The 25,852-nt window shown below is 35.6% G+C and overlaps 1 protein-coding gene across 6 annotated transcripts in view; it reads right to left on the bottom strand.

Annotated features, from left to right (window-relative positions):
- Positions 1–25,852, bottom strand: part of FXR1 (FMR1 autosomal homolog 1) — a 61,523-nt gene that overhangs the window by 17,245 nt on the left and 18,426 nt on the right. For 5 of the 6 annotated variants that reach the window (XM_021718223.1, XM_008069361.2, XM_008069359.2 and 2 more), the window contains exons 2-10: positions 21,950–22,002; positions 19,478–19,571; positions 9,505–9,576; positions 8,939–9,087; positions 8,624–8,717; positions 7,799–7,915; positions 6,298–6,468; positions 4,198–4,276; positions 464–573 (exon numbers count right to left, since the gene is read on the bottom strand). In XM_021718223.1, coding sequence (XP_021573898.1) covers positions 464–573; positions 4,198–4,276; positions 6,298–6,468; positions 7,799–7,915; positions 8,624–8,717; positions 8,939–9,087; positions 9,505–9,576; positions 19,478–19,571; positions 21,950–22,002 — 939 coding nt within the window. The remainder of the gene's footprint in view (positions 1–463; positions 574–4,197; positions 4,277–6,297; positions 6,469–7,798; positions 7,916–8,623; positions 8,718–8,938; positions 9,088–9,504; positions 9,577–19,477; positions 19,572–21,949; positions 22,003–25,852) is intronic. The other variant, XM_021718224.1, reaches the window with a different exon arrangement.

Here is a 25,852-nt window from a genome sequence, read left to right as displayed (position 1 = left end):
GGGAGTCTCACTGTCGCCCAGACTGGAATGCAGTGGCCGCTCCTGGCCACCGCAGCCTAGATCTGCTGGGCTCCAGCGATCCTTCCACCTCAGCCTTCCAAGTAGCCAGAATTACAGGCACGCACTACCACGCCCGGCTGGTTTTTTGATTTATCGCAGAGATGAGGTTTCGCTAAGTTGCCCAGGCAGGTCTCGAACCCGCAGGCTCAGGCAATTCACTCAACTCGGCCTCCCAAAGCGTGGGATTACAGGCTGAGCCACCAAGCCCGGCCTAATTTGTTTTCAAAGTGTACAAAGCAATATTATAAAAATCAAATTTTAAAAAGAAAGCTCTACTATATTAGAGTGTGTAAGTAGATCAATAGCTATAACTGTTTCTAAACCATTTCCAAAATGATATTTTAAATCTGCTGAGAAAAACATTTAAACAAACAGATAAATAAATTACATTTAAAATACTTACGTCTTCTCTAGGTAGTTTATTTTCATTGTCTCCTTCAATTCTCACCCGGACCACACCAGATTTGTCCACTATTTCTTGAATAACTTTGCCATTTTTTCCAATTACTTTTCCTTTAGTAAGAGAAAACAAATATAGTGATAAGTTAAAAACCAATTCTGATATCTTTTAAACACCAGCTCAAATAATTTACAACTTGTTATTAAAGTCTAACCACTAAGCAAAGTTTTGTCTTTTTACTTTCAAGTAACTCACCCTAAAGATTGTCAACAAATTTTATCCTTGGTCTCAGACTATCTTTTCTTCAGTATGCCTATGGTTATTAGCTGAGACTAACAATACTGCTCATGTATAAGAAAATTTCAAAGTTGAAACTTAAAAAAAAATCCTATATCATTTTCATATTTTAAAAATATCCAGCCCATTTTTTTTTTGGATCAATCTTACTTGTGTCTGGCCAACCAATTTCAAAACCCTGGATATGGACATAAAGGTAAAGAGAACAACTATTTTAATTTGGCATTAATCATATCAACTTGTTTATTACATATGATGGTCACACAAGTAAATCCATCAATCTTGCTTTTATTTTCAAGTGTCTATCTGTTCAAGAGATATCTGTGATGTGAAGGTAACTCTATAATGAATATTCTCTCCAGGAAAAAAAACGTGCACACTTATGAGTGCTACATGTTATACCAAGAATTTTTAAAAGTATTTCATGGCTATATAAAAAAGTACATAAAGCATTTGTATGGTATGCTGTTTTGCTAGGTATAAAATATTGTAAAATGTCATAAAATTCGTATTATTTGCCTTTTTTACACCTAACTTGAAAGTGTGTTAAACAGTAGTTATTAGAGTATATAATAATAAAAGAAGAAAATATAAGGGAGCCATGAGGACTCTCTTCTCCTAATAACTTACTATCTAGTTATAAAGATTAACATACATTCACATAAAATAACAAAAACTGGGTAGTATAACTAATAACAGAGGTAATTATTCAGGTAGCCTTCACTATATACTAGTATTCTTATAAAATTAACAGCAACATTGCATTTATCAAGTCTGCATCCTCAATGTTTTTATTAAATCATTTTCACAAAAGCCTAAATTAATTTTGGTTGAAGAGGTTAAAATAGAAGTTTTTCCTATTGCATGTTTCAAAGAACAGCTTCCATTAAAGAATGAATACGCATACAATGGCAACAGCTGACGGGTCAATACACCAAAAGCATTATAATGGGATTTTCTCTTATGTTCCTACTCGCAAACCTCCATCCCCACTAATAACCCTTAATTTAAAGCAGTAGCAACTGAACAGGTTGTTAAAAAAAAAAAAAAGTAAGACAGGGAATTCACATGACGTGCATCTTCTCTGAGCAGCCCTAGCAGCAGCACATAAAAGCAACCTTCATTGTTAACACAGTGCAGCTCAAGCAGCAACTCCATCCTTGACCCTGCTAAAAATAAGCATATGTCTTTTCGAAAAACAAAAATCAGTTTGATACACCATAATCCCTCCCCCAGAATCTTTGCCACTTCCTTTTTGTGAACTATACCAGTTTTGAGTTATCATCCATCACCCTTCTGGGGTCCTACCTGCAAGTTTTATTTAGTCCCACCAGAGACCTTCAATATTTTAACTGATCATTTCCACAGTTTAATTTCCAGAGTATATTGACAAACTGAAGCAGACCTGTAGTATAAATTGAGTATTGAGTATAAATGCTAAAGGGACAGAATACAGAAGTGATTAAGGAAGGCTTCTAAGGGATGAAAGGTTTTGATTCATTTTTGAAATCAATGTTCACATATTTTTCCTTTTTATTTGGAAAGGGTGGGAATGGCCAAGTCCTAGAACTCTTGGAATCAGGAAGTATAAGGAAATCCTCTCTGGAACTTACCCACCAAGTGGTCCTCATTCCCTTTTATTCCTCAGTTCTCTTTTACTCCTTTCCCTTGGACTAAGAATTCACTACTTTTCAAAAGACTGCTTGACTCACAAAACATTTGGAGGGAAATATAGTATTATTAAACATAACAACCAAGAGAAAGTTTTAGCACTACTCCTGAGTGTTTCACCAATGTGTAATAGTTGCGGCTAATGTGTATTTCCTAAAGAGCACACAAACAAGTCACATCACCAAAGTCAACCAAGACAGGATACAGTATAAAAAGAGACATCACAGCTACTCCTATCACTGCAGTGATAAATGAATAAAGTATCAGAAAACTACAAATATATTCTGATTTTCCTTATTTTTGAGTATCAGAAGTATTTACTTAAAATTAACATCTATCACAACTCTGTAAGATCAAGATTATCTTTTATAGAACTGTGTGTTGGAGAGAAATCTGATATCCTTCTACAAACCCACCAAATCATTTTACAAGTGAGGAAATCTTAGTACTGATAGATATCAATTATTAAGTATGATTTACAAAAAAGGGCATCACTTTTAAAAGCAGTTTTCTTGTAAAGGTGATTTACATGGCAATGATAAACAACTGATAACATTTTACCTTAACAATGTTTCCTAAACTCATACACAAATCTTCATGTTATGTTCGGTTTTAACATCTCAACTCATCTCTCCAGCTCAGTCTACAGTGAACAATGGTATACCAAGAACTGATAAAGTGGAGCTTACATAATAGGCAGCATGTCACACTTAACCGAACATTTGGGCAGAACTGAAAAGCTTTTTACAAAAATAACAGCTGAATTCCAAAAACAATTATATCGTGTTACCAATCACATTTCTTAAGTATACTCTACTTATTACTGGCTAAAGCAAACATCTCTTTCGAATGAAAGGGTATTTTAAAATTTTTCTATCGATGTTTGTCTTATAGGATTTGATAAATGGAACACCTACGGTTAAGAAATAATTTCCTAAAGGCAGACAGCTCATGTTATATAAATGGAGTCCAAGGACTGAAACTATGAGACAGTAGGGAACAAAAACTCACCCCCTTCCTAGTAAACTTCATTACATTATGTTGATGCTTTTTATATTAAATGGGTAAGACAGTCACTGAGTACTTAACACATAACCACAGACTTCCCAACTGCCTCAAATAGCCTTAAGTAGACAGACAGCACAGATGTAGGGTATATTAATAACAAAGCTATTAACTCATCCCAAGCTATAATACTAATTTAGTCATAGTTTCTAGTTGTCACTTAATTTATAACTTGTTAGTACAATAATTTCATTAATGTCAAACACTAAATAATGAAACTTCCCATAATATAACCATCCGTCTCTCCCGCCCATAACCTCTTATCTTATTCTATGCCTTTGTAACAACCAATTATTATTTATTCAAGGTGTACTGTGTAGAAGTTTATTAACCTACTGTTAGTTCACTGTTACTTAACACCTTCTCAAAAAGTACTATCACAATTTTGATGGATATACAGATAAAAGGACATTAAAGGAATGAGACTAATAGGAAAGATCCCAAGGTATGAAAAAGCTTCAGGAAAAATTATAATGACAAACTTATAAAAATCATGCATCTCATTAGTGGGCCACCCTGTACAGAAAAAACATCTTTACTTTTTAACATATGACAACAAGGTAAAAGTCACATATAATGTTACCACCAAAAAAAAAAGTATTGCTATCTAAATACTCCTTATCAGACTACAAGAATAATTTTCAATTTAGTCTCTATATGTAACTAAATAACATTTAACTTACTTAACATTTAGAAGCACCTACCAACAAGATTCCTAGGAACCTGAATAAAATCCTCCACAAATTCCAAGTAACCTCTAGCCTTTTTTACAGCATCAGAACTCTGTAGGATAAGGGAAAGAACAAAAATGAAATACTGTTTCAATCCTGAAGTAACCCACAATCCAAAACAAAAACATAAGAAAAGAGAACATTTTGATTACATTCTACCAAAAGATTATGATCAGCCTACTGGGAGAAATTTCAGGAAAAGTAATTCACTAGGTACTTGAAGAAAAAAAAAAGTAATCATTAAAAAAAAAAGCTTAAACCAAAGTAATTCACTAGGTACTTAAAAAAAAAAGAAAAGTAATTAAAAAAAAAAAAAAAGCTTAAACCAAAACTCTTAAAATTGTCAGTACTATGAAACCAAAAATTTTATAAGATTCTCTATAAAGCTGCTGAGAAGACTAGTAACAACGTTTAAATTACTTATGCTACACAGCTGCTGTAAAGCCAAACTTTAACCCAATCCTAAATACACAGGTTCACCCTCCCAGGTTGTATTTCTCATGATGAATGTGAAAAACACAAGTTGTCTAAATTGTACGCATTTTTAAATACTTATTTTCAACATCAGAAATGATTTAAAAAGCTCTTTATGCAGATGTAGTTTTAAAAGTACCTACTTTATAATATAGGTATTTTAAAAATACCCACATTAAAATTCATACTTTTTAATTGATACAATTTTAAAGGGCTAGAATGTTGGAGTGGGAGGTCTCTAAAGGAAACTTACAGCTCCTAGTAACAGTTACTTTCACCTGTAATGTTCTTTAATATTTATAGCTCAAATGTAATGTGTGCTCACTACATATGTCATACACAAAAAATATTTTAAAAAATATGTTCAATTCTCATGAACTATAAGGTAAGCACTATTATTGTTCTTATTTTAAAATGAGGGTACTTATACAAGGAGGTTAAGTAATGCGCCCAAGTCCACTAAAAATAGTAAAGACAAGATTTCAACTCAGGTGGTACAGCACCAAAGCCTGTCTTCTAAATTAATATATTATACTACCTACTTTTAAAGGGTTCAGAAACAAAAATGAAGCCTCCAGTCAGATTTACTGTATGAAACAAGCTTTTCATAAAAGCCATGTATGAGATTCAAGACTTAAAACTATCACTCAAAAAAATGCATTTATTTCAATTTGAAGAATAATCTTGATGAAGCATGAAAAATATATAGCTCTATATATGTGTGTTTGTGTATATACACTTTTCGCCTTTTTTATAAAGAAACAGAGTCTCACTATGTTGCCCAGGCTAGATTCAAGCTCCTGAGCTCAAGCGATCTCCCTGCCTCAGCCTTCCAAGTAGCTGGGATTACAAGCATGTGTCACCATACCTAACTGAATTACGTATTTAAAAAATAACCTACTAGGCCAAGTGAGGTGCTCACACCTATAATCCTAGTACTTTGGGAGGCTCAAGTAGGAGTATTGCTTGAGCCCAGGAGTTTGAGACAAGCCTGGGGCAACACAGACAGACCTCTACAAAAAATAAGAAAATCTGCTGGGCATGGTGGTATGTGCCTGTAGTCCCAGCTACTAGAGATGCGGAAGGATGGCCTGAGACTAGGAGGTTAAGGCTGTGGTGAGCTGTGACCACACCTATGAGACAGAGTGAGACCTGGACTCAAAACAAATTAACAAACAAATAAACTTAATTTTCTATACCTGAAAATGTCACAGTCAGTGATAAAGGATTATCCAAATTCAAATTCTATTGAAGCTATTCTATTATATGCTATTTGATACTGCCAGTGCTTGACACAAGGGTTAAAAAAAAATCTGGATAAGTTATTTGTAATAGGTATAAAACTGAATAAATGCAGAAGCAATTAGTTAAAGAACTCCTAAAAATATTACACATTAATTACTCAGTAAATCTTTCATTTCCCCAATACAAAAATCAATCCACCTTCATAAGAAATGATTTACTAGACGGATTAATTTTAAATGAATAAATTCCGCATCAAGTGTTTTACCAGGAAACTGAAATTCTAGATTAAGTATGATAAAACAATAGATTGTTAATATGTTAAAGTTAGTCAAGGCAAGAGATGGAACAATTTACCTCTCCATAGATTCTAAATGTTCCAGTATCTTCATCTAGCTCAATAGCAGTAACTCCAGGAACCTTCCTAGCTTGCTGTATATTACTACCATGGGTTCCTATTGCCAGGCCCATTAAATCTTCTCTCACAACAAATTCCTCATGGAAAGCTGCTGCAAGTTGTTTTGTACACTAGTAACAGAAGAAAATTAGTATGTAAAAGGTCAATATGTTTTTTGTACACTCGTGTGCATAGGACTGTTCACAATACTCAAGAGGTAAATGCAACCCAAATGAATGGATAAACATCAACTTATGTATACATACAACACAATTAACATTCATCCTTAAAAAGGAAATTCAAACACATGCTATAACATGGGTAAGGTCATTATTAAGCTAGGTGAAATAAGTCAGTCACAAAAAAGACTAACACTCTACAATTTCATTTATATGAGGTATCTAGAATAGTCAAATTTATAGAAGCAGAAAGTAAAATGGTGACCGCCAGAGGCTGGGTGAAAATGAGAAGTTGTTTATAGGGTAAAGATCTTCAGTTTTGTGAGATGAAAAGTTCTGAAGATTGATCAACAATGTAAATATAATTTAATATTAATGAACGGTACACTTAAAAATGGTTAAGATGGCAAATTTCATGTTGTATGTATTTATTTTACCACAGTGTCTTAAGAAAACTGGAAAGAAAACAAATCATTAAAAAAGTTTAAAAAGGCCAAAAGCCAATCTCTTATGAAATAAAGGAAATTAACCCAATGACAAAAAATGAAAGAAAAAATTTGATTAGTCTATTTAATCATGGTCACAGAAAGTAATAATTCTAAAAGAGTTTTTCCAAATTAGAGATTCGGGCATTTCTTCAATTCAGATAATTCTTGTTTCAAAATTTGTTCGCAAATCTCTTGTATGGGACCTTTTATATTAATGAGGATACTTGTAAGTTTGTCCTAAGGATAAACAAACTTCAATTTTTCTAAGTCAAGACTGTGTGCACGCACATGTATTTAGATGAGGAGGGTAGGGAAGAACAAGAGAAAACAGACTGCCTTAGAACCGGACAGAGAAGTAATGATAAATTTATTATGTTAAAACTGCATGTCATGCCTCACTCCTAGTCCTCCTCTCCTCTTACACAAGAGTTGTTACAGTGAACTAGTTACTGACAGAAGTACATCATGACTAACAAGTGACAGTGTAGTCACAAAAGGTTAAATACAAAGTAAAGAACTACCAACAGTTCTGTTGGGTATTCCCTAGTTAGTTTCTACGTTCTCTGGCAGCTGACATCTAAATCCTAACAAAAAAGTCAACAGGAATTGAGCAAATGAAAGCTATGATTGATAAAAGTAAAATGGAAAAGCAATTCTTCTAAGGGCACGATGACTCCAGGTATTAACCACAAAACAGAGGTCCTATATTGTCTTCATTTGAACCAGGAAACTTGAAGAATATACTTATGAAATAAATGTGTACACAAAAAACCTTCTGAAATAAACCCACTTACTTCTAAATGCTTAGTGGCCTCTTCATTTCTGGACATAAGCATCAACTTTGTACGAATACTTCGCAAATGCATGTCACTTAAAATATTTACTCTCTTCACAGTTGCTTCACTGGCAGACTATAAACAAGCAAGTTAATCACTCAAAAGTTTGATTATTATTAAAGATAACAGTCTTTACAAAGCTTTCCTTGATTCTCATCTACTAACACTTCCTCCTTCACCTAACACTCCCTGCTCCCTGAGTAATCATGCTTTCCTGTATTATCTGGATCTACTAGTCAGAATGTTTGTTCAGAAAAAAGTTCAAGAAACCACACATTAAGAATGTTGTGATGTTAAGATTTTTCTTCTTACTCCAGAATTGATCAAAAGTAATTAAAGTTTTATAACTGGGGAAAAAAAAGTTTTCCCCACATTGTATTAATAAACTCACTAACATTAAATTTACTTCAGCTTTCTTTTTTGAGTCAGGGTCTCATTCTGTTGCCCAGGCTGGAGTGCAGTGGCACAATCATAGGCTCACCAGAGTCTCAAACTCCTGGGCTCAGGCTAGTAACTGAGCTTCCCAAGTAACTGGAACTACAGGTAACATGCCACTATACCCAGCTAATTCTTTTTCTTTTTTATTTTTTGTAGAGATGACGTTTTATGTTGCCTAGGTTGGTCTGGAACTACTGGGCTCAAGCAATCCTCCCACCCCGACCTCCTGAAATGCTAGGATTACAGGTGTGAGCCACTTACCTTACCTTTTATCTTTGGAAACATCTACTTATAAAATCTGTGCAATACTCATTAATTAGCTACCTTAAAATAATGTTATCTTACCAGTATCATTAGCTGTGTGGTTTCTGGATGGTAAAAAATTCTGCATGCTCCTACGGCTTTTTTAAAATCCTTATGTGCATTTTCATTTGCACACCTAGAGAGACATTAATTCATATGTAAGAGATCAGTAATAGATTTAGAGGAGACTTATAATACAAACTTAGTATTCCATTTTGACATCCCAATTAAAATCTTTGTTCACTAAAAAGATTTTCTATCAGAAGATTTGATTGGGTGCTTGGGGGGAAATGTTTTGTAGCACTGAAAAATCCTCTTAATTCACAAAGCAATTCAATAGTAAATAAAATTACTCACGCCTCTCTCAAATCCTCAGGAACATCCACTGTGCATTTAAAGAAGGTATTTTTTTTGACAGTTTTATTTTGATTGACAGGCCGAAGTCGTTCAAATGTGACTATTTCATTGTAAGTAGCATCACAAGCAGCATATTCAATGACATAAAACTAAAAGACATCAAAATACTTTAAAAATCCCATCTGAACAAAAATAATGAACTTTCAATGAAGTTCTAATTACCTTGCTCAGCTTAACCAACAGAACCTCCCCCACGTGGCACAAATACCAAGCACAGCTTAGCTACATCAATCTGATTTGCCTAAACTAGATTATGGGTTCTTACAAGCATGAACCTACATGGTGTTCCTTACATGCTTGAAGTGTACCTCTGGAGAGCATCTTTGGTGTTTGCCAATACAGAACACAAACAGAAATTAATGCTAATGAATTTCTAAAATGTTTGATCAACTCTTTTTGAAGCAGGCTTTCAGAAACAAAACCGAGAGCTGGAATAACATTTACAAAAACCAAAAGTTGAGTTATTTCCTTGGAAACTAATCACAAAACAGTGTCAGATCACTTACTTCTCCTTTCATCATGCGAACTTTAGCCAACCACCATCCACAAGGTTCTTGGTCATTTGCTCTTGAATACACCTGAAAGAAAAAAAAAAAAGGCCTTTATTCATTCATCCCAAAATAATTCACACTAAATAATGACCTAAAATCCCACTGAACTCAAGAATCAAAAACATTATTTTGCTGGAAATGGCGTACTAAATGCAGTTTACCAAAGGAGTATGTACACTTAAATTTTACTACTTTGCCTGGTCCAGTGGCTCACACTCAAAATGCCAGCACTCTGGGGCAATGACTGAAGGAGTGCTTGAACCCAGGAGTTCAAGACCAGCCTGGGTAACATAGCGAGAGTTCATCTCTACAAAAATTAAAAACATTAGCCAGGCATGGTGGTGCACACCTGTAGTCCCAGTACTCAAGTGCCTGAGCCCAGGAGGTCAAAGCCTGCAGTGAGCTATGATTGTGCCACTGCACTTCAGCCTGGGTAACAGAGTGAGACACCAATTCAAAAACAAACAAACAAATAAATAAGTTAATTAATTTTCTACTTAAAAACAAAACTAAACATTCTTTGGGCAGTTTGGTTTATTTTCTAATCCTAAACTCACAAGAGTTTGCTAAACATCAATATTATTTTTTTTAATGCTTTTATAAGGCAATTTTACATAATATGAAACAGAGGTCTTCTGGTTTCTGTCAACATTAACCAAAATTAAGAATTATTTTTCAGAAAGCGATAAACCCAATTTTAAAATTCCATCACAGGCATGACATTTAGGCCTCTTGCTAAAGAACCTAAATCAAATGTACTACAACTTTAGCTGAATAACAAAAAAAATTACACACATTTAGCTCATCTAGCAGAGTATATAAGCATTTTATAAAAAACTATCTACAAAAATGAAGTTATATTCCTGGTATCTGTAAGTATCAGTTTATTAACATAACAGATTATAAAGGTTTTCACTCAAGCTTAATGTATTTTCAATACACAAAAAGGGGGAAAGGGAAGGTTGGGAAGAAATAACTAAGAAAAACCCACAAAAAAATCTTGATTACAGGAACTAAGACTTCCCTTGCAGAAGTGGCCAGGATAGTCTACCAATGAATGTTAACAGCAATCTGGGAAATAAATGCAAATGACTATAGATTGGCAAATAGTTTTGGAAAGCCTGAAGCATCTATCAAAATATTTTAAGAGTAATCTTGGAAGTATGGAAGTAGTGGGAATACTGGAACTACAAATGAGTAAGTCAAAACCTAATAATCAACTTTATTATACACCATTATTAGAAAAAAAGGAAGGCCAATATACTAACCAGGGTACAGTGGACTCAATTTAAGTTTTTCAGTTTCTTTTACACAGAGATCTAACTACTCAAACAAATTAATATTGCATGACTTTTACCGTCCTTAGAGATCTTCTAGAAAACAAGAAAATTTGCTTTTTTTTTGAGTTGGAGTCTCACTCTGTCGCCCAGACTGGAGTGCAGTGGCCGCTCCCGGCCACTGCAGCCTCAAACTGCTGGGCTCTGGCGATCCTTCTGCCTCAGCCTTCTAAGTAGCCGGAATTACAGGCATGTGCTACCATGCCTGGCTGATTTTTTGATTTATTGTAGAGATGAGGTCCCGCTGCCCAGGTGGGTCTCGAACCCGCGGGCTCAGGCAATCCACTCACCTCAGCCTCGCAAAGGCGCAGGATTACAGGCTGAGCCACCGAGCCCAGCTGAAAATTTGCTTTCTTAAAAAAACTAGAATAAAACTCACCCTGCCTTGCAATTTTCATATGTATCCAATGGATTCTTTTATAAATAAAAACGTAAGGTAGAATCTAGTGATCTTAAAACTGGGTTATTAAAGTGATCTTATTTTTTCCTATATCTTTTAAACATTTTATTATTTCATCATTCATCAGTTATTCTCAGCCATGCTTTAAAAGAAGACTAAAACAGGTGCGATGGCTCAAACCTCTAATCCCAGCACTTCAGGAGACTGAGGTGTGAGTATTGCTTGAGCCCAGGAGTTTAAGACCAGCCTGGGCAGCACGGTAATACTGTGGTGTCTTTAAAAAAAAAAAAAAAAATCAAAAAAATTAGCTTGGCATGGTGGCACACTACTGTACTCCCAGCTACTCAGGTGACTGAGGCAGAAAGATCACCTGAGCACAGGAGGTTAAGTCTGTGGTGAACCATGATCATGCCACTGTACTCCAGCCTGGATGACAGAGTGAGACCTCAACTAAAAAAAAATTTATTCTTACATAAAGACCAAAGAAAACATCCTTATAGACTGCTTTCAGTCACTGTTGAACAATTAAGAATTCAGAAGTTGTTGCTTTCAACGCAGGAATGGAAAACCAAATACCACATGTTCTCACTTAGAAGTGGGAGCTAAAAGATCTGCAAAGACATATAGAATGGTATAACGGACTGCAGATGCGGAAGGTGGGAATAGGGAATGGATAAAAGTCACCTATCAGGTATAGTGTGTACAGGTAGGGGTGAATGGGTACCTCAAGCTTGATTTGCTGAAAAGACAGGTCTTAAAAACTACCTCAACCCCTTTATTCTATTTTTGTCACATTACTTTCTAGAAATGAGGCTTCCTATGTAGCTGGCTTACAAAAATAAACCATTTCCAACTACCTGGAGTCTTTATTTCTCACTGAACACTGAAATGCTGAATTTTATACTTAACATGAAAGACAAAGTCATGCTCACAGGCCAACCAAATATAAATTCCTGAGCCTGAACCAAATATTACGAATTTGCCTCCAATTTAGCACTGTGGGTCAAATCATATTCTTTATGAAGAGTATCGTACAATTAAAAAAAAATCACTCTAATAACCCAGCTTTACAACTGTGCCCTAGTATACTATGTACTATGCGTTAATTACCGAATTGGCACATGAATGTGTTACTGGAATAACAGCACCTCATACAAATTTCCTTTCTTCAGATGTCCCTTAACTCCCCAAACTATTCCACAGGAGTGATTACTCTGAGGCAGAGGCCCTCATTACTCTAACATACTAAAGTTTCTCCAAATGAAAAGTAATTAAGTGATGAAGAACACATTCGCCTTTTCTTTATGTGTGAGCATTTTCCAAGTAGGAAGATGCAGCTATTAGTATTATGAGAAAGACTGAGTTACAAACAGACAGCTAAAATTTTCAGAATGCCCAAAAGAATCAAACACAAACTTTTTTAAAGACAGGAAGTAAACCATACATGCTGTATTTTATCTTCTGTATAAATAAAATATTGAAAACAAAAAGTTGCAAGGTAAGGAAGTTTCCTATCTCAATGGATTTTTATTCTTTTTAATGCAATTTATCTCAAAGCACTTATCCCAACATTTTAATTATAATATACAGATGTATAACCATAATGCCTGACAATTCACCATGACTGGGAAAAAAGGGAAAGGCATAATAACCACAAGAACAGAATCTTGCCAAAAACTTTCCAATTTGTATTTTAACTCCCGATACTAAGTCAGAAAACCTCATAAATCAAAAGCAGCTAGGTTTTTTTTTTGAGTTGGAGTCTCACTCTGACACCCGTAACAGTGGCATGCTCATGGTCACCGCAGCCTCAACCCGCTGGGCTCAGGTGACCCTTCCAGACTCAGCCTTCAAGTAGCTGGAACCACAGGCATGCACCACCACGGTATTCAGCTAATTTTTGATTAATTGTAGAGACGAGGTCTCGTTAAGTTGCCTAGGCTGGTCTCGAACCCGTGGGCTCAGGTAATCCTCTCACCTGTCCCCTAAACAAAAGTAGTTTTTAAAATTTCAATTATGCGAAACCCAAGAAAAACCTTCTAAAATTACATATAACGTGCCTAATGTGCATTATTTGTACATTACTTGCTAAACAAGCAGGTATTTACTAAACTCAAAGGCAAAACATATCATCTATGAAATCATGGGAGTGGGAGGATTTCTACTGCACTTCCAATAGCCTAAAACATATTATGTCTAGTTTTAAAGAATCTAAAGACGTCTCCATTTTCCTATTACCTTCAACTTTACAAGCTGAGCACATTTTCTAGAAATCTCTAATCAGCAAAATTAACCATTGGGCAAATACTTAAAAGAAATTTAACATTACATTTAATGTTACAAAGATTTCAAAAGACATGCCACCATTTTTTAAAAAGTCAAGTAAAAATCCACTAATTAGGTCTGAAAATAAAAATTCCCATTTTCAACCTTTTCATAATCAACTTTCCACTAGAAATCATATAGTGCCTTCTTAAGGCCAGTTACTAGACCATGAGCCTAACATGCTATAACTTCATTTAAGTCTCCTAAGTTGGCAGAAAAGGTGAACCTAGTATTTAAGCAGCCAACATGTTTTTAAAATAATAAAATTTTAGGGTAAACCATACGAAATTGTCAATAGTCAACCATTCCTGACTCATAAGAATGAAAATATCATATGGCTCAATTCTTAAAAAAATGCCTGAAGAGCTCAATGGAAAGTTCTCTTGTGGATCATTTTTGTTCTAAACACATTGCTAATGGTCAAATCAAAGTCACCTTTCCCCTTTTTCAAAGAGAAGGAATTCCTAGAGGAGCAGCAGAACAAGAGTTTTAGTGTAGCAATGAAACTGACCAACCTTGTAAATAACATTCAGAAGAACAAAAACTGAAACTGGCATCAGCTTCCCAACCTCCAGACTACATATATGGCCCTGGATAAGTTAATAAAGTAATCACAGAGTTCAGAAGAGGGTAGAGACTGCTACATTAAACTCAAATAATCTGTTTAAAAAGCATGTTAGGGGAGCACTCAGATTGGTGAGCACATTGATGTGCTGCAAGTGTGGCACACCCAGAGAGGGCATGGAAGTTCTGCCCTCCCGGCCCCTTTAACTCCACCCCATCTTGCCTTACACATCTCTTCCATTAGGCTGTTCCTGAGCTTTACCCTTTATAATAAACCAGTAAACAACCAAGCCTTATTATTATCTAGAAGTATTACTTCTTGATAATAACGTCAGTTTTCCTCTACTGTTGTGAATAATTCCAGAAAATTTTGCGAAAGGGTGTATATTAAAGGAAAAATAACATTACATAATTTAACACTATCACATATAAAGTCGTGTTATCTATGTGAATTTATTTTTGTCTTTCAGTGCTTTTGATGGAGAACTGGGTTGACAAGTGAAATAAGACAAGAGAAGAGGCAAAAATGATAAAAGTAAAAAAGGTAGGACTACATAAGAAGCAAAAGCATTAAAGAAGAAAAAAAGACAATGGTCAGGCATAGTAGCTCATGTCTCTAATCCCAGTACTCTGGGAGACTGATGTGGAAGAAATGGTTGAGGGAGGATTGCTTGAGGATAGGAATCCGAGACCAGCCTGGTCCACAATGACAAGACCCTGTTTCTACAAAAATAATTTTTTTAATGAGCTGGTTGTGCTGGTAAGCACCTATAGTCTCAGCTACTGGGGAAGCTGAGGCAGGGGGATCCCTTGAGCCCAGGAGTTCAAGGCCGCAATGAGCTATGACTGATCACACTACTGCACTCCAGCCTGAGCAACAGAGTAAAACTCATCTCTTAAAAAATAAAAATAAAAAATAGATACAAAGAGCAGGTTTTAACAATGAAGCAATGTAAGACTTTTTTCCCTTGGAACAAGGGGGAAAAAATTCAGGGGTAAATGAAGCAGATGTAAACAAACAAACAAACAAACAAAAAACAACTAAAACTGCAAATGTACAAAAACACAAAAGAAGCCAGGCTCGGTGGCTCAGCCTGTAATCCCGTGCCTTTGGGAGGCTGAGATGAGTGGATTGCCTGAGCCCGCAGGTTCAAGACCCGCCTGGGCAGCGAGACCTCATCTCTACAATAAAATCAAAAAAATCAGCCAGGCGTGGTAGTGCATGCCTGTAATTCTGGCTACTCTACTTGAGACTGAGGCAGAAGGACTGCTGGGGCGGCCACTGCACAACAGTCTGGGCGACCGAGTGAGACTCCAACTCAAAAAAAAAAAAAACCAAAGCAACTGTTGACAAGATAAAGTACAAATAAAATCTTCAGGGCAGATGTCTGAAATAGATGCTTAATCTGTATATATCAAAGACAACTGAAAGTGTTTAAGAACAAATCAACTTAATACACAAGGAAGTATATTAGCTATACACGCATGAGTGCTATGCATCTGTCAGTTGTTACTACTGTTCTTACAGTATTTTAAGACTAGCAGAAAAAAACAGTAGCCAACGACAAAAAGTGATATATTAAAAATACACTATGCAATAAATTCCCCTAGAGGAAAGTATCAGTTTTTAGTTGGACTAAAAACCTATATACTTAAAACACATACACACGTGCACACACACTTGTAGAAATACTGTAAAGAAAACCTTCGAGGCCACATCAGAAAAAAAAAAAAAAGGCAGATCTGCGTAAATAAAAAGTAACTTCTTAATGGCAAAAAACCACTGAACACATTTTAGAAATTGCCTTAGAAAAACACATAATAGACAGATTAAAACGTATCCATAAGATGCAAAGGTTTTCTACACCAAAAACTACATGAACAACAACAACAAAAAAGAATTCACAGAACAAGGGACAAGTCAATAATAGTAATTTAAAAGATGATACATATCACTATTGACAAAAAATTCAGGAGAATCAGTTTCCATCTATCAGGTTTACAAACCTTTACAGTACAATAATCCAGTCAATGAGAAAACAGATACCTTCAAAATTAGTGAAGGTAGTTTCAAAATTATGAATAATTGGCTGCACAGCAAAATTATGAAGCGATAATTCAAAAAGGCATTTTGGAGAACAAAATAATACATTTTGGTACAAAATTTCAGTATCCCTGTCTTTTGATTCAGAAACTGAACTAAGATCTATACCACCAGAAGATTTACATAAAAATATTAACTCTGGCATTGTTTTTTGGTATTGGCAAAAATGTTGCTAATAATTTCAATGCTTTTTAATTTATGATACATCACACCTAGAAGTTTTACAGGGTGTTAAAAAGAATGAGGTAAATTTATTTGAGCATAAATGAAAATGTCTGACAGCTTAACGGAATACAAAAATCACAAATACATAATGTAATCCACATTTTTGCAACTTAAAAACATTCTTTATAAATGCAAAAAAGAACTGGATGAAACGATCAACTCTGGTAAATGAGATTTAAGTTGGAGTGGGTGGACAAGCACACCTACACTAAGAGGGAAAGTTCACTTTGTACCTTATATAATTCTGTATCATTTCATTTTTTTTTTTACATTAAGCTTTATTACTTTGCATTTAAAGAGAGGAAGGAGGAGGCTTTCAAAGTTACCTGGTTCAAAAAATAACCACAATTTTTAAGAACTCCAGGTCATATGAATAGATAAGATTAAGTTTAAATCTCTTTTTTCTTATATGAATTTTCAGAATTTTCAAAAGTGAAAAAAATATGACAATAACAACTTAATTGCAGATAACAATTCACAAATTTACAAAGGGTAAATTTCACCAAAGCTGAATCATAAAACACAAAGTGAACTAAAATACTGTAGGATTATTAATTTCTAAATAATTCAATCTCTAACATCAATGTTTTGTTCAGAGTTGGCAAGAAGTGAGCCAAGAAGCCCATTCAGAAACAGGGGAGGACCTTTTCTCAGGACCCCACCAAGAGTAGTTTTTTCCTTTAATCTGAGACTTTATACTACCCATAAAATGTGTCTGAACAAGAAGAAAAAATTGCCAATGGCACTACTCTCAAAACTGACCACCACACATTTTTGAATCCAGATAATATCCAAATCTATGTCATTTCTTGCTTGACTTGACTCTTGCTTATCCAAAATCCAGAAGAAAAAAATTCTGTACCAAAAATTTTGAAAAATGGAAAGAAATCAAGCCCTTTTATCCATCTTCACATATGTCAATTAGAAAACAACACAATAATCTAAAGTCCAAATAACATGGCAGCATCACTGCCATATATAGCACCCACCAAGCACCCAACTTTCAAACTCCTTGATTTGCTGCAGTCACTCTGCTACTGTTTCCTTATGTATTTCCCATGCTGCCAGCAACATTGTCTTCAAGAACACATACACACGCCTAGACTACATTTACTGGTCTTCTTACAAAAAGTTCTTAGTACCCACTTTTGATGGAAGTCAACTATAAAAGCAAGTGAGTAAAGGGAACACTTTAACATTAGGGAGTTGGCTCACGGTACACTGATGTAACTTAAGTTATAATATACTTTTCACTATATTGCAAAAGCAATACAGTGCACAGAGAACGTAGTGCCAATAACCAAAATTCAGGCAGGAGTTTTTCATAAAGTTCAGGTTCTCAGGGATTAAAGTGCTGAAATTGTTTCTTCCTAGCATAATACCTAGGATTAATAAGGGTACAAAGATGTCATTAAAAAAAAAATAACAGAGGCTGTGCTCAGTGACTCTTGCTTGTAATCCAGCACTCTGGAAGGCTGAGGTGGGAGGTTCACTTGAGGCCAGGAGTTTGATACCAGCTTAGGTAACATAGCAAGACTCCATCTCTACAAAAAAATTAAAACATTGGTCAGGTGTGGTGGCTCACACCTGTAGTCCTGGCTACTCAGGAAACTGAGACAGGAGGATTATCTGAACCCAGGAGCTTGATCTGAACAGTGAGCTATGATCATGTCACTGTATTCCAGCCTAGGCCACAGAGCAAAACTTTGTCTCTAAAGTCTAACAAAAAATAAAATTGGCAGATAATGAAATCACTTCTTCAAAGTGCTTAGTACAACAGTTCCAGCAAAGAATATGTACTTTCAAATCTTTGTAAAAAAAATTTAGATGGCTATTTCATCAATAAAAATTCTCCCCTCCCACCAGTTCCTCCAATCCACCATACATAAAATAGGTACAAATTAGACTTCAGAACTGCTTCAATTCTATCAAGCCAACTTCATGTCAGAAAGATATTTAGCCTATTTGAGCAGCTAGGAGGAATGGTACCAATTCCTTGAAAACTGATAATCAACACCTTTATATCCATCAAATGCATCACCACACTTCTGACAATTATTTCTAAGCGTCTTTTTACCTAACAGCAAAGAACTGTAACATTAACTCAGGACTGCCTGAGCTCCGGAATTCGAGATCTCGTCTCTACAATAAATTAAAAAATTACTGTAGTCCCAACTAATCGGGAGGCTGAGACAGAAGGATTGCCTGAGCCTGGCAGGTCGAGGCTGTGGTGGCCATAATCCTACCACTGCACTCTAGTCAGCATAAAAGTGAGACTTCAACTCAAAAAAAGGAGGAGGAGAGCAGACATCCAAGTTCTACTAAGTATGAAAAAAACAAGGAAGCAATATAATGTGATATCATTTTTATTTTGAGAGAGACAGACAGACAAGCCTAGAATAATATATACAACATAAGCAGTGTTTTTTAAATTTCTGAGTAATAACTTTTTTTTTTGCCGCTTTTCGGTACTTTCACTTTTCCACAGACATGTCTAGAATATTCTACAAGACAGTACACTAATTACAATGTTTCACATATGAACTGTATTAATGACACCTACTATAAAGAATGGCAAATACTAACAAAGATACTGAGGAGGAGGAAAAAAAAATCACAAGATAAATTTTAAAGTGATTAGCTAGAAGAAGGAAAATTGCGACTAACACTATACTGCTCTGTGCCAGGTTCTTTAAAAATCAATTCAGATGCACTATCATCCACAACTTTCAAATTATTTTTATTATAGTGCTAAAGAAACCTGATCAAGCTCACAAAGCTAAAAACAGGAGCTCTGAGACCAATTCTAACTCCAAAACTCAAGCACTGCTACTATTACACAACCATTAACACCAATATAAAGCACAGACAAAAGGAACTAGATTTATCTTCAGGTAAGCCAATTTTCCAACATGAATATTTATTTATACCAAAATAATAGCACCACAAGAAAATAAACTTAAAAATACATACCTCTACTTCATCTCCTTCACTAATTTCTTTTTTTATATCGGGTGGTGGTGGTAATCTAACTTCATTAAATGGAACCTGGCGTTCTGGTTGCCAACTAAAGAATTAGAAAAGGAATTAACAATTTCAAAATACATTATTCTAATAACTGCTAATATAGAAGCTATATATCTGTGCTTAGGACTGTATGTTTTTCAAGTTTATCATTTAGCTTTCCCTAAAAAGAAAAACAACTATGATACTGTATAATTTCCCAAGTAGTTACTGAGAGAACAGATTCTGCATTACTCTTGATGAAGTTTATAAATAATTAACATCACTGACAATTATATGTTACCTTTCAAATCACTCATTCTAAGAGTACCTACATTATTCTGCAAATGAAATAGGCTAAGTTAGCAGTGATGATTAACTTAGATTCAAAATAATGTCACATCAGTACAGCTGCCAAATAACTAGTAGTGAGATCAGCTTATCTCAACATTTTTTACAACAATGTGACCTGTCAAAAAAGAAAACAGTTTCAAAGTAGATTACAAAATAATATAAACTGCATAATTCTCTTTAGTATACATGTTCACAGAAATATAAAAAAATTAATCAACAATTATTTTGAATAGCTGAATGACAAAATATTTCATTTTCTCATGTTTGACTTATATTTTCCATGATGGACATATACATTATACTTATTATTATTTTGAGTCAGAGTTTCAATCCATCGTCCAGGCTAGAATACAGTGTCATGATCAGGGCTCACTGCAAGCCTCGACCTCCTGGGCTCAAGAAATCCTTGTGCCTCAGCCTCCCTAGGAGCTAGGGCTACCGGCGTGCACAACCATGCCTGGCTAGTTTTTTTTATTTTTTGTAGAGACAAGGACTCACTATGTTGCCCAGGCTGATTTTGAACTCCTGGACTCAAGCAATTCTCCCATCTCAGCCTCCCAAAAGTGCTGAGTTGAGAGGGATGAGCCTCTGCGCCTGGCTGTTACATTATAATCAGGATTTAGAAAAAGTTTAATTTTAATATCTGTAGCAAATATGAGTGTATTAAGTTACTAATTTAGCAGGTGCTCAACTGACATGTTTTGTGTTGTATTTTATAAACTGAATTTATGAAGTTAGAAATTATTACCTACTCCAAGTTCTCATAGGTCATTTATATGCCTGGGAGGTATTCCAGCACATAGTTTCTACCAGTCAGTGCTGGGCAAAGCAGCAGCTAACAAGTAAAGATTTGGGGATCTTTTCTTTTTACTATACTGTCTAAATAGCAGCTGTTCAAAGACAGAAATCATCTCAACACCTGTTTCTACATGAACAGCTGTTGGGCAAAAAATTTTTTCAGGCAGTTCCAGAAGCAACTTAAAAAATGGAAGCTGAACAGTTCTTTTCTGACCTTCAACTAAATGATGCTCTTTTGTAACACTTCCCAACCAAGCCCAGCACACCAGAGGAAACAAAAAAACCTGGAAGTGATTTATAAATCAGTTGGAAAAAGCATATTGCTAGGTATATTGTATATTTACTCTTACAGGTTTAAACTTCAGTCACCTTTACAGGTTTAAACTTCAGTCACCTTCAAAGTACTTTGCTTGATACAATATACCTAGCAATATGCTTTTTCCATTGCTCAAAATAGTTTCTGAACTCATATATTTTGATGCCTTTTAGAGCTTCTGCTGTTCTTTGTTTTACCTCTTCCACATCAGCAAAATGTTTCCCTTTAAGAACTTTTTTTCATCCAGGGAAACAAACAAAAAAGTCACTGGGGTGAGATTGGATGAATAGGGAGGGTGGGGCACCTGGATCATGCCATTTTTCATCAAAAACGGCTGAACACTCAGCACAGTGTGGGCAGGTGCACTCGCAATCACCCATCAAGAAATGCACAAATGCACTGAAAGAATCTCCAAGAAAAAATTCACTGCAGCCCAAAGCAGCCTCTCACGACACTAGCTGGTAAACTAATGCCTAAGGGTTCCTAAAACACCTAGCAGAGGCAGCCTGTACTACAAGGGGCCCACCCTCCAAAAAATAATTCCAGTTTTTTTGGAGTTCCCTTTTGTACTATCTTTCTCATTTTTAGGATACCAAACCCTCAAGCAATGAAAGAAGGCCTAATATTTTATCCTGACAATCAGCAGCCATTTGAAAGGCCTTCTACAACATCATTTTAATATGCTGGGCTTTTAAGAATTAAGCATATTAATCTAATTTGTGCCATCTATTTCTGCAAAAATTACTTACTGACTCATATCCATACATGTCATGGCAAAGAGGGTTATGAAAAAAGTGACAAGTAAACTGTGGGCAGAAAAATAGGTGATGAGTTATCAAAGATAGACTTAACCGAATTCATAAATAACAATCAAAGCAAAATCATTTTCCCACTGGTAGTAAAACGCCCAAAAGCGAACTGTTTGGCAATACCAAGTTCTAAAATTAAGATCTTTGTCAATAATAATAACTTACTTATTTTCAAAAACAACTGTGAGGGAGTCTTCATGGACATCTTTGATAAATCCCTGCAAAACACAAAAACAATGTTAAAGGCCTACTGAGTTAAACATTACATGAGTCTAAAAGGCTACACGAGAGATAAAAAGAACATATGCAGTACTGAAAGAACATAAGATTTGGAATCAGGCAGATATGGGTTTGATTTCCATCTCTACCATTTATGGTATCTACATGATCCTGTAAGTTACATAACCTCTCCGAATCTCATTTTCCAGTTTCCCCTACCTTGGAATTAGCAAAAGTAAATGTATACCATAAAACATCACAGGTATTAGTCAAAGCAGTATTTATACTATTGTGATGAAGAATTCCACAGTTAGTACTCTAAAAATTCAAGTTCCAGAGTCTAACTGCCAGGATTCACATCTCAGCTCTATCATTTGTATATTCTTGAGCATAGTTTTGAACTAACGGAATTATGATATCATTAAATTATGAGAAATGTTTAGCATATTACCTGGCAGAGTAAGAACTCAGTGTTGCTATGTTATAAATGTTACAGTTCATCTTTAGTAAATGCATGACTGTATTTTAAATACTATCTTGTCATTAACTTAACCTTATTTTTCCCACCTACTTCTCTTCCCCTTCCTTTAAAAGAAAATTAGACTATACTAAGTACATCACAATCTATTATGGAATTAATATAAATTCTTAATAAAAATCAGTTATCTTTCAGTCCTAAAATTAATATTAAAATCAGCCTTTTTACTATATCTTCACTTGATGAATACAACTAAAAGAAACCATAAGATCTCACACATTCAAAAAGGAACAAAGGACTTAGGTATAGAATTACTGTTGTTCAAATCCTTATTCCACAACTATGTAAAAGCTTAGGCAAGCAGTCCTTGGCATTTGTATAATTACAATTAAATTAAACATGTCATACTAATATCAATCAGAATTGCAAATTTTTTAACCTTAGTCAAACCCTTATACATACACTTTGAACCACTGGGTACTTAGTAAATACTTTTTTTTGAGTTGGAGTGTCACTCTGTCATCCAGGTTGGAGTGCAGTGGCACACTCACGGCCACCCTAGCACCGACCCAGTGGGCTCCAGTGATCCTTCAACCTCAGCCTTCCAAGTAGCTGGAACTACAGGCGCAATAACGTGCCCGGCTAATTTTCGACTTACTGTAGAGATAAGGTCTCACCAAGTTGCCTAGGCTGGTCTCAAACCCACGGGCTCAGGCAATACACCCACCTTGGCCTCCCCAAGTGCTGGGATTACAGGCTGAGCCACCAAGCCAGCCCCAGTAAATACTTTTCAAAAACACCTTTGTCAGGCCAGTTGCAGTAGCCTGTAATGCCAGAGCTTTGAAAAAATCAAGATGAAGGATTACTTGAGGCCAGGAGTTCAATACTACCCTGGACAACATAGCAAGATGCTGTCTCTACAAAAAAAATTTGAAATTTAGCCAGGTGTGGTGGGCATGCACCTGTAGTCTCAGCAACTCAAGAGGATCACTTGAGCCCAGAAGTTCGAGGCTACAGTTAACTATTATCATGACATTGCACTTTTGCATGGAACAGAGTGAGACTCTGCCTCTTAAAAAAAAATCCTTATCATACTAGACTCTATAATGACTACTGAAAACTAGTTATACAAACACATGCACGCAGTACCTGCTCAAAGCATGGCAGAAATGAACACATCTATTTATTTCATTCCTTCCCAAAGTCCATTAAGTAACATTAAAGAGATTTTAATCAGTGTGCAGATGGGTGGGTTAAAGAGAGAAAGAGGCCAGGCACAGTGACACACTTGTTAATCCCAGCACTTTGGGAAGCTGAGGCAGGAGGATTGTTTGAGCCCAGGAGTTCAAGACCAGCCTAGGCAACATAGCAAAACCATGTCTCTATAAAAATCCCTCAAAAAAGTGCCAGGCATGGTGGCACCAGTCTGTAGTCGAGGCTGTGGTGAATCGTGATTGTGCCACTGCACTCCAGCCTTGGTGACAGACTGAAACCTCAACTCAAACAAGAAAGAGATTTTAAGGTATAAACCCATGAGAAGAGAATGAAGGGAAAATATAAACTACAAAAAAAAAAACAAAACTTTTTTAGCTTACAAAGCAGATGGAAGAGGAGTAACTAATAAAAAACGAACCAACAATTAATATTTAAATGCTTACTATGTGCTAGATATTATTCTAAGCAAGTTAGTAAATTAGAGTGAAAACAAACTGGCAGTGGCAAAACTTAAAAGCAAGCAGGTCAGCACTGCAACTATAGATCTTTGGAACTGGAGAAAAGTCGTGGCAAGGGAAACAGATGGAACTGAAAATAAAATCTGTCATTTTATTTTCTTTAATAATATAGGATGACAAACAGCAGAATACAGGTAATTCATAAATTTCAAGTCCATCACTGCTCCCCCCACCAATGTGCTACTCAACTGCATTCTGTGATTCGGCTCTGTTCTCATCTCTACCTCCAACTGCCTGTTACCTCGTTTATTTGTGTGCTACAGGACATTTACAGGAAAAGAGCCTCATTGAGACCTAAAACTCAGGATGCCTTCCTCTTCTTCTAAGAGTTCTCCAGTAGCTCCTGTCTTGCAATCCTGAAGATATTCTCTATTCCTTTCTCCTCCCAAATTTGAAAATAAAGAGCTGCTATTACAGTTCAGGTTCCAACTACATGACCATGCTACTATAATCATGTCTTCCTGGACTTCATGTCTTTAGTAATCCAGTTCTTTCATAGTTATGTTACCAGTAAATATATATGTAACACCCTTGCCATTTTTAAATGAATATTTCAGAAACTAAGAATGTCCAAGTTCATGAGTAATAGTAAAGCATCTCTTGCCACCAGAAGTTAGTAATATTTTCAACTTTTATATTTTCTAGTCCTTCAACAAACAACTTTCATGGTGTTTGTTAAATTTTACAAATTAATCTTTCTAGTCTCTGTATAATTCATACAGGGGATTGGTACAAATCAGAACTCTAAGCCACCAGAAAATTTTACTCTTTACTATAATAATTCTTTCTTCTAAAAATCAGGGCTTCTACCTTTCTCACAAACACTTCCACCATAATCATGAGTGTCAACTTTGTTTGGATGTACGTTTTTCACAAACTTTAATACAAAGCTCTAGCCATCTTATTGCTAATATTTTTCCACCAGGAGATTAACTAGATTAAGGATCTGACATCTAGACCTTAAAACATATTTGGACTGTTAGTGAACAATTTCTAATGAACTGCTCCCTAAAAATCTAATTCTCAAATCCTAAATCTAGAGATAAGATACTCCTAATGCTAAATCTCTATACAACTGAGTAAACTGCATACAAGACAAGTCAAGACACTTGTATTTTCGCACTCTCTAAGCCACCAGATGATGATATCTGCTCAAGAGATTCAAAATGAGAGGGATGGGTCTCTGGCAAAATCTTCAAGAGTCAGGAGATATCAATGACAACAGCCATATATGCACATGACATGGAGGGCTTTATGCCTTGAAGTCTCTATAACGTCTATCTTCCTCATGTTAGCTACAATCTGTGAAAATATTTACTGTGTCTTCCTCCTCACCCTCATTTAGGCTAAGACCCATATTTCTGAGATCAAAACCTCTGACAATTCTTTTTTTCTTTCTATATAATATATGCAAACATGGAAGAGTTCAAGGCATCCTTATTGGGCCAGGCACAGTGCTTCACATCTGTAATTTCAGCACTTTGTGAGGTCAAAGCAAGAGGATCATTTGAGTCCAGGAGTTTGAGACCAGCCTGGGCAACATGACAAGACCCCATCTCTACAAAAAACCATTAGCCAAGTGTAACAGAGCACTCCTGTAGTCCCAGCTACTAGAGAGGCTGAGGCAGAAGGACTGCC

This window comes from Carlito syrichta, unplaced genomic scaffold, assembly GCF_000164805.1.
Source record: "Carlito syrichta isolate Samal-C Ts95f unplaced genomic scaffold, Tarsius_syrichta-2.0.1 Scaffold311949, whole genome shotgun sequence".
NCBI classification, from domain to species: Eukaryota; Metazoa; Chordata; class Mammalia; order Primates; family Tarsiidae; genus Carlito; species Carlito syrichta.
The sequence above is the reverse complement of the archived record's forward strand: the minus strand, read 5'-3'. Positions and strand labels throughout refer to the sequence as shown.